This window comes from Lutjanus erythropterus, chromosome 4 (assembly GCF_056507025.1).
Source record: "Lutjanus erythropterus isolate fLutEry1 chromosome 4, fLutEry1.hap2, whole genome shotgun sequence".
Lineage (NCBI taxonomy): Eukaryota > Metazoa > Chordata > Actinopteri > Lutjaniformes > Lutjanidae > Lutjanus > Lutjanus erythropterus.
Window position 1 is genome coordinate 20292223 of NC_139320.1, and position 14832 is coordinate 20307054.

Consider the following 14832-nt stretch of genomic DNA (forward strand, 5'->3'; position numbering starts at 1 on the left):
TAGCCTAAGGAAAAATAAGTTATAAACCTGATCATTATTTTTCCATGATGAAACTTTATCCTTCTCTATCCAATAGCTGAGATCTTTTAATACAAATGCCCTTCAAGTTTCTAAACCACTGTGGTGATTCATTTTGAGATGTTTTTACCCACATTATATGCCTAAAGAACTTGTGTTTCATTTCTCTTCCTCGGTCTCTACATGATTGATAAAGAGCTAAATAAGTGTGACACGATCCAAATGAGCCAAACAGCTCGTGTCATTTGTTTCTTTTCCAAATGACCGGCAAGCTAACATCCCTGAAGTGAACGGTGTTTACTGAAGGCTGTTGACTGAAGAGGAATTAATCAGCTTTTAATCGCTGAGGACAGAAACCCTCCAGAGATGTGGAGAGGAGCCTTGCTCGTCATCACAACGAGATTGTCCCGGTCCTGTGATTAATCAGCTGTGGTGGGCGAGAGGAGGTCCGCAAAATGATTTATAGAAAAGGTGAAACTCATTTGAGGTGTTCGTGCTTAGCGTGTTTCTGTTCAAGTGTGTGGATGTGTTAGAGCTTAATTTTGAGACTGAAATAAAATAAGTAAGTTTAACATATACCAGCAGAGGGAGACGTAAAGTGATACTGATCCTGAAACAACAAGTCTTAGACATGTTTCACACTGGGGCCTCATACTAATCATGGATTGGTAATGAGATCAGTGATAAATTAAGTGTATTTGTGAGGCGTTTGGCAACCACAAGCCTGTAGAACAGCTTCATGCTCCTTGACACAGATAAATTATATTTCTACTCCTGTAAAATAAGCCTAAGACACCTATTGAAGGCATACCCATGTTTTTTTTTGTCTTTTTTCCCCAACAGTCTGGCACTGAGTAAGAAAACTTTAAACACACTGAAGTAGAAGGTTTTTATTTCTGCCTGGTTCATTTATTAATTTAGCCCCATTTAGCCCCAAGTTTAAGTATGATAACAGTGCAACAGAAAATTAATATTTACACATTTTTCTAACAATATTAAGGCATTAATTCATGCATTAGTTCAGAGCCAGTGAGCTCTATACGCACACTACGCAAGTTGCGTTTGGCCCTGTGATGTACACAAGGGCCCTGCCTCCTGTCAAAGTAGGTCTCGACTCTGATGGGAGGATGAAGCAGGCTTAAAGAGAAAATGACATCAGAGGAATGAATGGAGTGAACAGTAATCAGGTAAACTTGTGTTTTCTCCTCTCCAAGTTTGCTATCAACAGTTAGCAGTAACGTTAGGTTGTTGTGATAGTTTGTGGTGCGTGATGCATCTCCCTCTGTCTGTGGAAGGTTAGATTGATGTGCTGGGCGGTCAATCTGTCTGTGTCGTGCTGCAGCCACTTCCAGGACTGTGACTTTGTGCTTGACAAAATGAGAGTGAAATACGACTATTTATCATGTTTGATAAACGCCAATGGGTGTTAATAACCTGCAGCTCAGAAAAGATGACCACTAATTTTTTACATTTTGTATTTTCTTATTTATGTCAATGCTAATATTCACTCATCCTAAGTTTCTATACAAAATAGTCTATTCAATAAATATAGATTTCTTTTGTTTCTCATTATTTTCTGTATAGATCTATTCATTCTCAGACCAACAGATGGTGTAAACTGGCCCCAGGGAGGTCAGGACTGGCTCTGCCCATGCCTGATAATATACACTAGAAGTCAACTGATTGAACAAACATAGAGGAGTGCAGACAGCAAATAACCATTTCTATATAAGGACTTAGAAAAGCCTTCACCTGTTTATTCCTCTCATGGAGCTCCAGCTGAGGTCACAGGCAGACTGCTGTAAACAGTAAACACTCGAGAACCTCTCATCATCCTCAGACCACTTCAGAATAGTTTCCAGAGGATATTTCTCTTATTCTTCATGTGAAAATTATACCCTGCACACAACAACTCAAGTGATGCTTTGAGCTCCTGATGAGTCACGAAGTGTGTGCATGTCTGTACATCTTACCATAAGACTGTATTTAGATTCTTGAGCGATTTAGTCTAATTCATAGTGATAAATTCTCTGCTCTGAAGACAAATTTATTTTTCATTTTCCCTGATACATACCTTGCAGTATTATATAAGTCTTCAATGAATAACATTTCTGTGATACAGAATGGTATTAATCTGACTTCAAAGGGATAAAAAGAAGATCATCTTATTGTTCTCATCAGTGCAGAGACATAGAGTTTAAGAGGAAGAATAAACTGTCAGTCACCATGTACTGGGTTTTTTTCTTTGCTGTGGAGTGAAAAAAAACACCTGCACCCAAAACATCATTTTAAAATTTACAATGACTGTTGTACTCCTCTACTTTAATAAGTTATTAAATTCATCAGGATATCAGATGGGTGCACAGACTTCCTCACAGATAGCAATACCTTACCATTTTAGGCAGCGTCAGGGGCATTTTCTGATGCTGAAGTTGGAAGAGGAGACTAAAGAGAGGTTCAGTACTCCTCTTCACTTAAAAGTGGAAGGAGCAGCTGTTCCTTTTTGTTTGTCCCTAATGTTTGGCTCCTTTGTGTATGCATATGTGTGTATGTTTTACCTCTGTGATGTAGACAAGTTTCCCACTCTCATCTCTATCCTTCATCACCCTCTCACCGATCTGTCACTCCCTGATTCTCGCAAACCTCTGGACTAATTATAAATAAATCCCCTTAGTATCTGTAACCAAATGAACAGGAAATGTTTTTAGTTCATAAAAGGTAAGTAAACTCAGTTCATAAAGAATTAACCACCTCCTCAGATGATTGTCCAAATATGAGCAGATGAGGAAAAATAATTCATGCAAAATGAGATAAATTATGGAATTATTCATGAAAGATTTAAGGTTGAAATAATGTCACTAAGCTGCTGAAATTTATGCTTGTACATCCAATATATAAATATTAATGACTGGTAAAAAATGCCAGTGTAGGGATTTATCATGCTTTACTCGTGGTAGTAAAGATAAGGATGTGCAATATTTGAATGGGTGTGTGTTTTTTTTTATCTGCATTGCTGATATATAGACAAGTTGTTCACTTGTATGCAAACAGTGGACACTGTGCAGGCAGAAATATCCCATAATGCAATGTAGCAGTAGCAACAACAACAACAACACAACAGACAAAGAAAGGCAGCTCTAGAAGAACGTCAATAACGCTTCAATTTAAACATAAGTATGGTCTCACTTTGCTTAACATATTTTTTAAACTAGCTAATTGTTGGCATGGGTTACCATGGTTACACACCTAAAAACCAGCAAGCAGACTCTCAGGAAGTGATGTGATACATGCTGTGCATCCAAAAAGATAAATTTTACTGTTTATTTACACAGTGTCACACATGTTGAGTGTGTAGTGCTGAGTGTGTGTTTTTGGATGCAGCGTTTGGCATTCAGAACATTATCACCAGTGACCTTGAGATTAAGAAGTTGTGTCTGTCTTTTGTATGAAAACTTGACCTATACATTAGCCATTAACATCGGCGCAGTCTTAATTGTCCATCCAGACATTAATTAACTAAACTGATGCTATAAACCTGAAAGCTAATTATTGCAGAAAAATCCTAAAGACAAATAGAACTTCATCCATATCAGCTCATTAGGCATCTACATAAAAAACACACCTCATAAATTAACTTCATGTTCATGAAAATTATGCATAATGCAGTTTAATACTTCAGTGCATATACTCACATCCACTTCACTGTATTATTTAAATACTGCACAGCCCAAGTGCACTGTGTTGACATGTGACTGCAGTGAAATAGCCTCATCATTGGTAAAGACATCAGGTAAGCAGTCAGTGATAATTAGACTAATCAAACAGTATCTGATATGTTAAGAGAAGAGCTGGGTGTACCATGCATGTGTGTGTGTGTGTGTGTGTGTGTGTGTGTGTGTGTGTGTGTGTGTGTGTGTGTGTGTGTGTGTGTGTGTGTGTGAGTGAGTGTGTGTGTGCATTGTACACTGTATCAGTTTGCGTCTCAACGGGGGTTCAGGATGAAGGACTTGAATGACAGATTTTGTGCATGCTAGGATTTCCCTCTCAGTGACGACAACAGTACAGAGAAGTCAGATTGGATTCACTTTGTGTGAAGAATCTCCTCAGGCGGCGACCTTGACAGGCAGCAGGTCACCCGGTCTGTGCACTCTGTGCAGGCCTGTGAGTGCCATGTCTAATTCCTGACACTGAAAAGTGTCCAAACTCTGAGACATGCTACCACTACTGCCATTACTAGTACTTACGGGGGAGCAAAGGGGAGCTCAGGTCCCCTGAAAAGGAAATGAGCTGCCCTGAAAGTCTCCTCTGAGACCTTTAGGGGGACCTCTAAAACATCATCCAGTTCTATTTTATTTTCTGTACATTAAAGTATAAATATAATGATAGTAAAAATGTGTTGATTCTCTTATTACGTTCCAATTTCCAAACATTTTTCTCTGTAAAAACAAATGTCTCAGTTCATTTTGATTCAAGAACTTTTCACATAAGTTTACATTCACAAATATGAGATGATCATGTTGATACCTGATACGAGGCTGTATATAAGTCTCTCTATTTCACTGGAGTTAAAAAGTACAAGTTTGCTAAATAGTGTTAGACAAATGTTCAGCTTTATTGGATTGACCATGTGATGTGTGAGTCTTGAAGGCATGAATATGAGAAGCAGAAAAACATTGTCTGTGTCCCACTGCTGATTTTGTGATTTTTTTTTGTTAACTTTGTTTCAAACTCAAAGAATGGACCTTATCAGATAAAAAAAAAAAAAAAAAAAATAGTTGCCTTATGTTGCTGTTATTTAGCATCTATGAAATGTTATTGACAGTATTAACTGTCTGTTACTTCTATTTTCAATTTATTTGTTTTAATATTGTATTTTTTTATCATTGTTATATATTTTTTCATTTGCGCTATTTATTTAACCAAACCCTATTTTTATTTTATTTTTCCCCTTTTATTTTATGTTATATTTTTTGTTTCTTCTTTGTACTGTCATAACAGGAAGGGTGGGATGGGGAGCATTGGGTGGGGGATCATAAGGGGGTTGTTGTTTTTACGTTGCCCAAGATAAAAAGATTATTCTAGAAAATTTGTGGTATTTATTACCACATCCTTTCACATCATAATATTGGTTTATATTAATGTAACACTTTTTCTGGAAAACTCAATTAAGAAAATGTTCAGGGATCAAATAACAAGATGAGAATGTCTTTTTTTTTTTTTTTTTTGGTTATCCATTAAATGAAATACATTAAAATTCATGGTACTCCATCGTATTGATGCTAAAATCCCCAAAGCAGTTCTTCTTTATGGGAAAGCTAATATGCAGCATTGCCTGTGATGTCTAATAGATCCAGAAATACTGAAGAGACTGTTAGCTTGGAGTACGGCACCAATTCCCAGTTCAAAGTTGGGACATTGTGTAAAACATAAATAAAAACATAATGCAATCATTTCCAAATGCTTTTTAACTTGTATTAAAATCAATACAGCACAAAGACAAGATATTTCATTATTAGACTTTATTGTTTTTTGGTAAATATAAGCTCATTCTGAATTTGATGGCTTCTACACTTTTCAAGAAAAATTGGGACAGGGGCAACTAAAGTCTGTGAAAGTTGTGGAGTGCAGATGACAACAGATGACAGCATCGTGATGAGGTATTAAAGGGGCATCCTCGAAAAGCTCAGTCTTTCACAAGAGTGGACTTTGTCAAATCTGCATGGGCAAATAGTCCAACAGTTTAAGAACTGCTGAAAAAAAACTGCAGGAATTTAGGGATTTCATAATCCATAATAACATTAACAGATTCAGATCAGAGTGTATATGTACAAAAAACAACAGTTAATACAGTTAAACAGTTTGAACATTAAATATCTTGTCTTTGTTCTGTATGAATTATTCTATTGTTGTTTTTTATTTTTTACACAGCATCCCAACCTTTTCTGGAATTGGGGTTGTAAATTTTATGTCAAAATCCCTAAATATATTCCTAAATATAATATATTATATTTCAGGGTATTTATTCTTGTAGTACTCATGTGGTAGCTTTCTTTTAAAAGGCACTGCAGCAAACTGCAGAACTGGCAAACCTGACCCCAGACACAGACAGAGGTCTGTCGTCCATCCGGTCACCCTGTACAGTCAGCACTGACCCCAACCTTTCCCCGAGGCCCCTCAGACATGTCCAGTGAGCCATCAGGGTCTCATTACCCGCCTGAATAATTCAGGGCTGACACTCCATCGCTGATCTATTCACTTGACCTCTGAGCTGACCAGTCTAGATATTAGGATGCTCCCCGGCCCGCAGAGCTTGACCACAACGAGCCACTTCATGGACGAGTGCACACATCAGGCTCACTCACTGCATTAGCTGGGGTTACATGTTACATAAAAAAACCCCGCTAATGACCAGCACATCCACTTTATTGTATTTATCCACTGTGTGTAAGCTGACCATGCTGGCGTGCTGTCAGAGTTTTAGCTAACGTTAGCAGCTCTGTTTACACAGAGTTACCCAAAAATAGTTATTTTAGCTTTCAGCAGCTTAACAGGGTTATCAGGCAATCAGAGATTTCCCCCTTGTTCAGAAAGAGGAGGAAGAGAGTGAGTGAGAAAGAGAAAAGAGAGAAAGAAACTGCCCTTTGCCTGATTTATTTAATGTCTGTGACATAATCTACAGATATAGACAATGAAACTGTAGTTAAAAGTGTCCTGTTGTTGATACAATGTTGATATGACTGTCAAAAAGATCATTTTCACTGTATTTTTGTCAAGAACGGCACGTAAAAACTAGGCCTCCAGTAAGGGTTGGGTGAGGGTGGGGGTGTTGCTCACACACCTGCATGAAAATATTGGCAAATGTGGTTGTTGGGTTGACAGTTAGAAATTTTTAACATTGCCCAACCCAAGCAACTAGTCGTGATGCTTATATATTGTCTGGGACACGCAGCTTTAGTCTCATTCTTTTAGCACAACATCATGACTGCCTGGGAGTGAAGCTGGAAAATTATTAAATTTAGCAGAAGCATTTTCATTCAGTGGAGCTAAGATTAGCGTCATAAGCTTGCTAGCGAGCGGCTTGCATTTAGAAGCGTAATTTCAGCTGGCAAAATCAGTGGTTACAAACTTGAAATGAGAAGCTGCTTTTGTCCATGTTTGTCTGAAATAAATGACATATTGTTTTAAAGATTTCCAAAAATTCTGAGTGGTAACATGGCAGTTTCACTGCAGGTTGACTTAAACGCTAAACACGGAAACCAGCGGTACTAGCAGTGAAAGAAAGTTGACTTCACTTCACCTCTAAATATCTCAAATTCAGCAAGTGATTTTTGTGAGCTTCATCAGATTCCTCCTCTGACATTTCAGTCATAGTTAAAGTGGAAACAGATAACTTTTCAGCCCCCTAGTGTTTCCAGGTCACATTATTGTTGTGCCACTGTGGGAAAGGTATCATGTGTTGTGTCGAAATCCAGGACGACATGTTCCTGCTTATCATACTCTGCTACACCTAACCACAACCTACTCCTCAACTGTAGAGGGCATCTACAGCAGGGAATGACATCAGAATGAGGGGGGGATATCAGGAGAAAGTTTGCTCATTAATTTAGACTTTTCCAAGGAAAAGTTGTTCCTGATGGCAGAAATAGTGAAAGTGAAGCCAATCTAAACGTGGATGGTGTTGTTATTCTATAGCCATAACACTGTGCAATCAACATTTACTTCATAAGTAAAGCCAAAAAGCTGTCTATTTCCACAAATGTGTAATCACAAAGCTTTATGATTTGACAGTCTTTTAGACATTTTAACAAAGGCCGAAATAAAAATACTGCTCTCCCTGTCTCACCTCCAACAAAGCTCATTCATCCTTGGTTTGGACAAGTGAGCCAGCACTTTACTCAGCCAGCTTTCATAATAAATGAACTCCACGCTGGGTCCAACTTCTCTCCCTGGCTCCCTCCTTCCTTCTTTATCCACAGTCCTCTTTTCGTTACAGCAGACTGACTTTGAACTTCTCCGTGCATTTGACAAAACTTGTGTCAAGTCAGGTGGTGCAGGGCCACACCAGCCCCCTGCTCTCCTGCAGTACCTGGCATCAATTAGCATCTCATCAGCATGCAACACCTCTCCACCACACAAACGATGATTGAACGTGTGTGTCTCCCGGGTCCTTCACTCACCTTCACTTAACATACTTTGCTCAGTGCTGCTTTGTGTCCCTCGCTCTGGTGCATTCGGGCGAAAAATAAAGTTTATACCTGGTTGTACACTTGAAAAGTTTCCAAAAAGTCTGATTGAATTTTGTGAAGTGGAAATCCATAAATGCATTTGGTGTTTGTCTGTATTTGAACTTTGAACTTGGAGCAAAACAGACACACACAAATGGAAACATAAGGAAACACAAAACCTCACACAAAGCCTCTATATGTGAGCTTATATGTTTCAAGCCAGACCGCAGTGCTCCCAAATAAAAATGTAATGGTCAGATAACAGTTTTGTTTTTGGCAAAGGTTCATATAGTCTGAAATACTACAGCTATTTAACAATATATTTTGCTGTGTGTTGCAGCCAAATGTCTGTGGTTCCACATTGTTACGCCTGGCAAAGGTGTAAATTTATGTTTCCCCTGCACCAGTCTGGAGTCTTATGACACAAGGAATGGTGTTAAGACTCCAAGACTCCAAACTGCTCCAGGAAGAGTGTAAATATAGAGTTGTCACTGGTACCAACCCTGAAGATAAAAAGAAACAATCTGTGTGTGTTGGTGTACATGTAGTGTGTGTTAATAATTGTTAATAGCTCTGCTTCAAACAGTGTCTACTGTGTTTATTGCCTACATCCACATTCAAGCACACAGTCATTTTATTCTTACCCACACTTTACTTTTGTTTGTGCTCAAATGCATTGCAGTAGTATGTATTTATAATTTCCTATAGAGTGCTATAATTTGTGCACACTTAAAATGTATGCAGAGTGGCGTGTGTGTGCAAGAGTGGATATTTTATGCCACAGTGGGTGGGGACAATAAACATTTCCCAGCCTGTCAAAGTTTCAGAGTGACAAAGACACTCTCCCTATAAGCAAAAAATCTCCAGTGCAAGGTGTGAAGGAAGATGGAGAGATGCTGTACTGTGCTGCTGCCACAGGAGCGCTAACTAAGATTACAGCATGGGAATAAATGACAAAATGATAGCTTTGTTTATGTTTCTCACTTTCCCCTGTTGGTCTAAATGACTCGTTAGATTTAAAATGTCATCATTCATATTCTAGATATTTTGCTGGTAAAAAGAGACCCATGGTTATAGGTAGGCAGTGGTTCATACCAGTGTGAGGCATAATGAGGGGGAGCATGCAAACATATTGTTTTGCAGCTATAATTAACACAGTTGCTCTGTCAAAATACTGAATCTCATTAACTCATATTGACTAGACACTGACGGACGACAATGGTTATATGTTATTTTTTAATCAAAATTGTTGCTGTTGCACTTTAGTAATTCTTAATTTGTCACCTTTGTGCATGTGATTGTGTGTGAGTGTGCACATATTGTCGACACCCTGGCATGTTTGGCTCACTCCTTTTAGGCCAGCGCAGGCGGTGACGAGACAAGGAAACCAGGATCCTGTTTCAGGCTGGATGAGGCTATAAGAGACCAGAGAGCACACTGCACAAACAGACAGACAGAAAGACACAGACAGACAGACAGAGGGACAGACAGAAAGAGTCCAGAATGAAAAGTTAGGAAACAGGCTTGAAAAGAAAATTCAGGACACAAATGAAGGTTTAAGGTGAGCAAAGGATGGAAAAAAATTAGAAAGACAAGGTCAGAAAAAACAAACTTTCCTTAGACATGCATCCCTTTCTGAAGCTGGAGTGATCTGTCAGAAAAGAAGAAGAAGGAAACACTCTGAGAAGCTCCTCCTCCTCTTCACCTTGCTCTCTGAACTCTGCCCTTGAGGGGAGGGGGCACCCTCTGGGGCCATGCTAGCCGCCCGGAGCAGCGGAGGAGGCCTTGGGGGGCCCGGCGGTGGACACCAGCCGCCCCACGTGCACCGCAAACAATCAGTGGCCTCTCTCAGTGGGACGAAAGCCCACCGCAGCAACTCCCAGGATGCCAAGCGCAGTGCATCATCTGGAAAGCAGGGGGCGCAGCACAGACACAAGGCGGTGCTGATCAGAGAGATGGAGACCAACTGGTACCTGAAAATGTTTGGACTGGGCAAAGAGGACACAGTTGCACATAAGACCGGTATGCCCTACAGGTCAGTTAAGCCCCGTGAGCGTGTAGCTGTGTGTGTGTGTGTTCTGTGCGCGAGTGTATGACAGACAGTGCCCATGCAGCCATACTTGACACAGTGCAAGCAGATTGAAGGCCTAATGTATCGTACAGACCTGCTTCTTGTTGCACAAAATCATTTTCCTCCATGCACAGATTAAGAAGTGCTTTCCCACAGCTATACCCACACACAAGGAGGCATTAAAGAAATAGTTCTGATTATTTGAAGTGGGATTGCCTGAGGAAGCTATTGGTAGTAAAGGTATGGTTTTCTGTACGTGACGGGAAACCAAATATTGCTCTCTCCAAAGCAATCAGACTTCACGAAGATGTTCATTAACTTGTGGCCTAACCAGTTTATTCTGCATGTTATTAAAGCATTACTTAGCCATAATTAACCATGCATTAATGCTCTTTGTAGCACTTATTTTAAAGCACATATCTAAGTTAACTACTAATTGTTATTAATGCTTTTTACCGCATTAACTATTGCCAATTAATAGACCCTTTGTGGTAAGTTTGTGGTAAGGGAGTCTGGTTGAATGAGAGAGGGCAATATCCAGTTTATATAACAGCAGTTTCCCATGAGAAAAGGTTGTCTGACAACAAAGTAAAGCAGTGAAAATATTCTAAATATAGCACACACTCAAAATGATACAGATTTTTTTTAGTGAGCCTCAGCTGGATAAATACATTTTGTTGCTGACCCCGTCCACAGCAGTACATTGCTAAGTTCTGTGCTGATGCTTCTCTGACTATGGACAACCACCTCATACAACTCCACAAATAATCTGAACTATCTCTATAAGGGCTATTTGCTTCTCTGCACATCATTAACAATACGATCAGTAAATAAAGTACACTGTAGATTATTCAAGTGTTTTTCAGAAGGACCATCAGGGCCATCTGTTGACAAGCGGTCCCCTCCTGTCCTATCGTTTCATTTGTGAGCATTGTGTGTCACAGGAGTCACGCTGCTCATAACGACCCCCGGCTTAGAGTTGTGTCACCTGATCTGGCCGTAATGCTAATAGCCAGCATCTGTCTTGCTGCATTAGACTGTGTTGACATCTTTTAACACCATGGTGACAAAACATATGGGGACTGGAGGGAGTGTTTTGATTCTTGTCTGTATGACTGACAAACAGAAAGCACCAATGGCGTTTGGGTTTCCAGGCTGTGATGTGCGTGACGATTTCCACTTTTGGAAGTTTGAACGTTAGTACAGCAAGTGGTGATCTTGTTTTCTCATCTCTCCCTTCCTCTGTGTCCTCTCCTTTTTCTCACACATGGATATTTTCAGTCTTGGGTTACACCCCCCCCGCCCCCCCTTCCCTTTCCATGTCTTCCCTCTCGTCGCTCTACTCTCTAAATGCCTAATCCGTCTGTGTCCCATTCCAATCACGCAAGCCTTTAAGCTCCACATTCATTGCTCCGTCGTCCAGCCTTTCTCCTCTCCTCTTATCTCCTCTCCTCTCTTCTTCCCTCTGTCTTTACACTCCAGCCTCCCCTGCTGGGTTTGGCTCTGTTCACTCTCTAATTTAGAAAAACAAAGCTGAGCACAGACAAGGATGATTGAGAACCAAGGGCGCAGTGTGGTGACAAAATGTTGAGGTCTTCCAAATGTTTATGGATCCATTTATTTCTCAGAGCAACAAAGCCGAAGGCTTCGTAATTCAAAAGGATTTCTATAATCCAAATTTGTTTGTTCACTATTCAGAGAAAATTAATTGGCAGAAGGTTCAGAATCACAGCGTATGCACAGTTCAGCGGTGAGCTGACAGAAGCTTCAAGATATTTTTGTTGCATGTTTTTCATATAACTTTATGTAATATTTCAGCCAGCTACAAAACGCTGTGTAATTGTTTTTATTTATTTTTTTGCTGAAAATGTAAATCACCATATCTTGGACATTCAACTGTTATCTTTAAGAGTGATTATGATCATTGTGTCTTACATAAAATGTTTGTTTTATTAATAGTAACTTATCAGGTTACAGTAGGTACAAGTGTTACATTAGCCATGTGTATTGTCAGCATTGTTTATAATATCTGTAGCACGTCTATAACGACCAAACCTGTCACATCAGATTTAGGCGCATTAAAGTTGTACAGTGCAGTGTCAGTACTCAGTGATGGATTGCCCATCTGGAAACTGGCCAAATGCCAGAAGAGCAAATCGACTGTGAGCCTCCGTCGCTCAGAGAGGTTCATTATCGCCTCAACAACAATAATAATGATAATTTTGTCTTTGATGATTTTGATTCAAAAAGTTATTGTATGTGTGCAGCCCAAAATATTTGAAAGTGGCCCAGGAGTACACTGTTAAAATAAACAATTTGTTTTAACTTAGCTTAACTAAATCTTTAATTGACTGAATTTGAAAAGACAAGTTGAGGCCATTTTGTAAAACAAATAGATTTTCTATTCAGATAGACTTGATACAACTTGAGTTGTACTTGAGAAAACATGTTCAGTAAGCTTAAGATATTAACTTGAAACAACAATTCTTCAGTCAGATTCACAAACATTACCTTTCCTTTTAAATTTTCTCATTTTGAAGAGTGAGTTTCTTTATCTCACACAGAGGACTTACAGCTGCAGCTGCTGCTGTTGGAACTACTTTGTTCCAGGAATGAGAATCTGCTCCCAGTGAATTTTAAATACCAGGGGATAGAGATTAAATTCAACATTTATCACGGTTCGCAGTGTTTTCATTATTGTGAAAACAGGCAGCCAGGACTCTTAAGGTGTATTAGAGACACACAGCACGTTTTCATCACGTATGTTTTCTTCAAACTAGAAAAAAGAAAGGTCTCGGGACAGTTTTAGCTCTCAAACAATTCCTGTTTGGAAGTCTAATATGCTAATCATGTTTCTTTAGAAACTTAATTTAATGAGTCATTTGAAGTCTGCACAGTACATTCACTCTACTCTTTATTAAAAAGACTTCAAGTTAGAATAAGTCATGTTTATGGATTCTGAAGTGTTCTGAAAATAAATACAAGAAAATGTCATTTTAATTCACTTGAAAAAATAAAACTTGTATATTTACAGACGGACAAGTAGATTCTAAGCAATCTGGACTCTGATGATGTTGATGTTGATGATGATGATTAATAAGGTTGCACAGAAAAGCAAACTTCTTTGTAGCTTATGAACTACATGGAGGTAAGGCACATTTATTTATTATTGTTCACTGTGGCTGTGCTCTGTTGTGGTGAAGTGATTGTAGTGGGCGCTGTGGCTGAGCATTGTTCCTTCATGGTTCGGCGAAGCAGTTGTATTTGTGTTGAATGATCCGTTAGTGGAGTGTCTTAGCACCTACTTGGTGACTGTGGTAATTTTAGTGTGTGTTTGAGTTTGTTCAAAGCTGTGAATTTGTATGGCTTAATCTCAAGCTGTTTATGCGAACATTTAGGTGGAGTTGGTGCTGGGTCTGAAAATAGGGCCGGTCTGTTGTAAATGCCAGGGACATTTTTTTGATCACAGTCTGTCACTGGCTGCTATAGATAGTAATGCAATATCTATCATCTACAGGCAGTGTTGAAATGTACAATATGCAGTCATGAGTACACCCTTTTCCAAACATTTCACAAGTGGTTTTGTTTGCCATGGCGTACCTTAATTATACTCACCATAAATGGATAGGAACAAACAATCAGTTGTTAGCTGGCTAATCAGCTAGTTAGCTGGTTGGTTGCCCCATAAGTAAATCTCTATGCATTCAGCTAGAATACCTAATTTCTATGCTTATTTTTGTTTGGACTCAAAGACAAGTGTTTAAATTGATTTGTAAAATGTAAAATGTACTTTTATTTGGAAATCTTGATATGTGTTGTTTTGCTAGACTTCTACAACAGATGTGGAGGCTGCAAACTTTGGTGACAATTAGCAAGCGACACATTTTAAATTTCTATGAAATTAACCCAAATTACCCCAAAATGTCCATTTATTTTCCAGAGATCCGTTCAGTAGTGATACCATTTACTGAATACAGCAACCTGCATGTAACTGAATTGCTACAGCTTAATTTCCATCTCATTTCTATCAAACTCCTGCTGATTAGGCCAATAAATTGAAATGAGTTGTGGAAAAGGATCACCAGATAAACCTAAGGGTTTCTCAGGCCGTTCATGGGCAGTTCACATAAATCTGTTTTAATTTTTCACACACTGTTATTAGCTTTTCAGATGTTTTATATTGAATATTAATTTCAAAATTAACTAGTAACTATATCTGTATCTCTAAATGTAATAGAGAAAAGTACAATATTTCTGTCTGAAATGTGGGGTTAAAATATTAACTAGCAGAAAATGGAGATACTGAAGTAAAGTACCCCAAACTTGTACTTAAGTACTTCCCATCACTGCAGTAAATACATTTTGATCACATCAGATCGCAGTGCTGTAGTTGAACAGTCACTCCATACCCACTCCACTCCCCACCTCTCAAGTACCACTTAGCCTGTTAAACTGTGTCCTCCCCTTTGTGTCTTACACATCTTCTCTAATCATTATCAGTTCTATTTAATGGGTAGA

At 39.0% G+C, this 14832-nt stretch overlaps 1 protein-coding gene across 1 annotated transcript in view; it reads left to right on the forward strand.

Annotated features, from left to right (window-relative positions):
* The first annotated feature begins 9767 nt into the window (after positions 1 to 9767).
* Positions 9768 to 14832, forward strand: part of kcnab1a (potassium voltage-gated channel subfamily A regulatory beta subunit 1a) — a 156124-nt gene continuing 151059 nt past the window's right edge. The window contains exon 1 of the mRNA XM_084717313.1: positions 9768 to 10278. Within this exon, the coding sequence (XP_084573439.1) occupies positions 9998 to 10278 (281 nt within the window). The 5' untranslated portion in view covers positions 9768 to 9997. The remainder of the gene's footprint in view (positions 10279 to 14832) is intronic.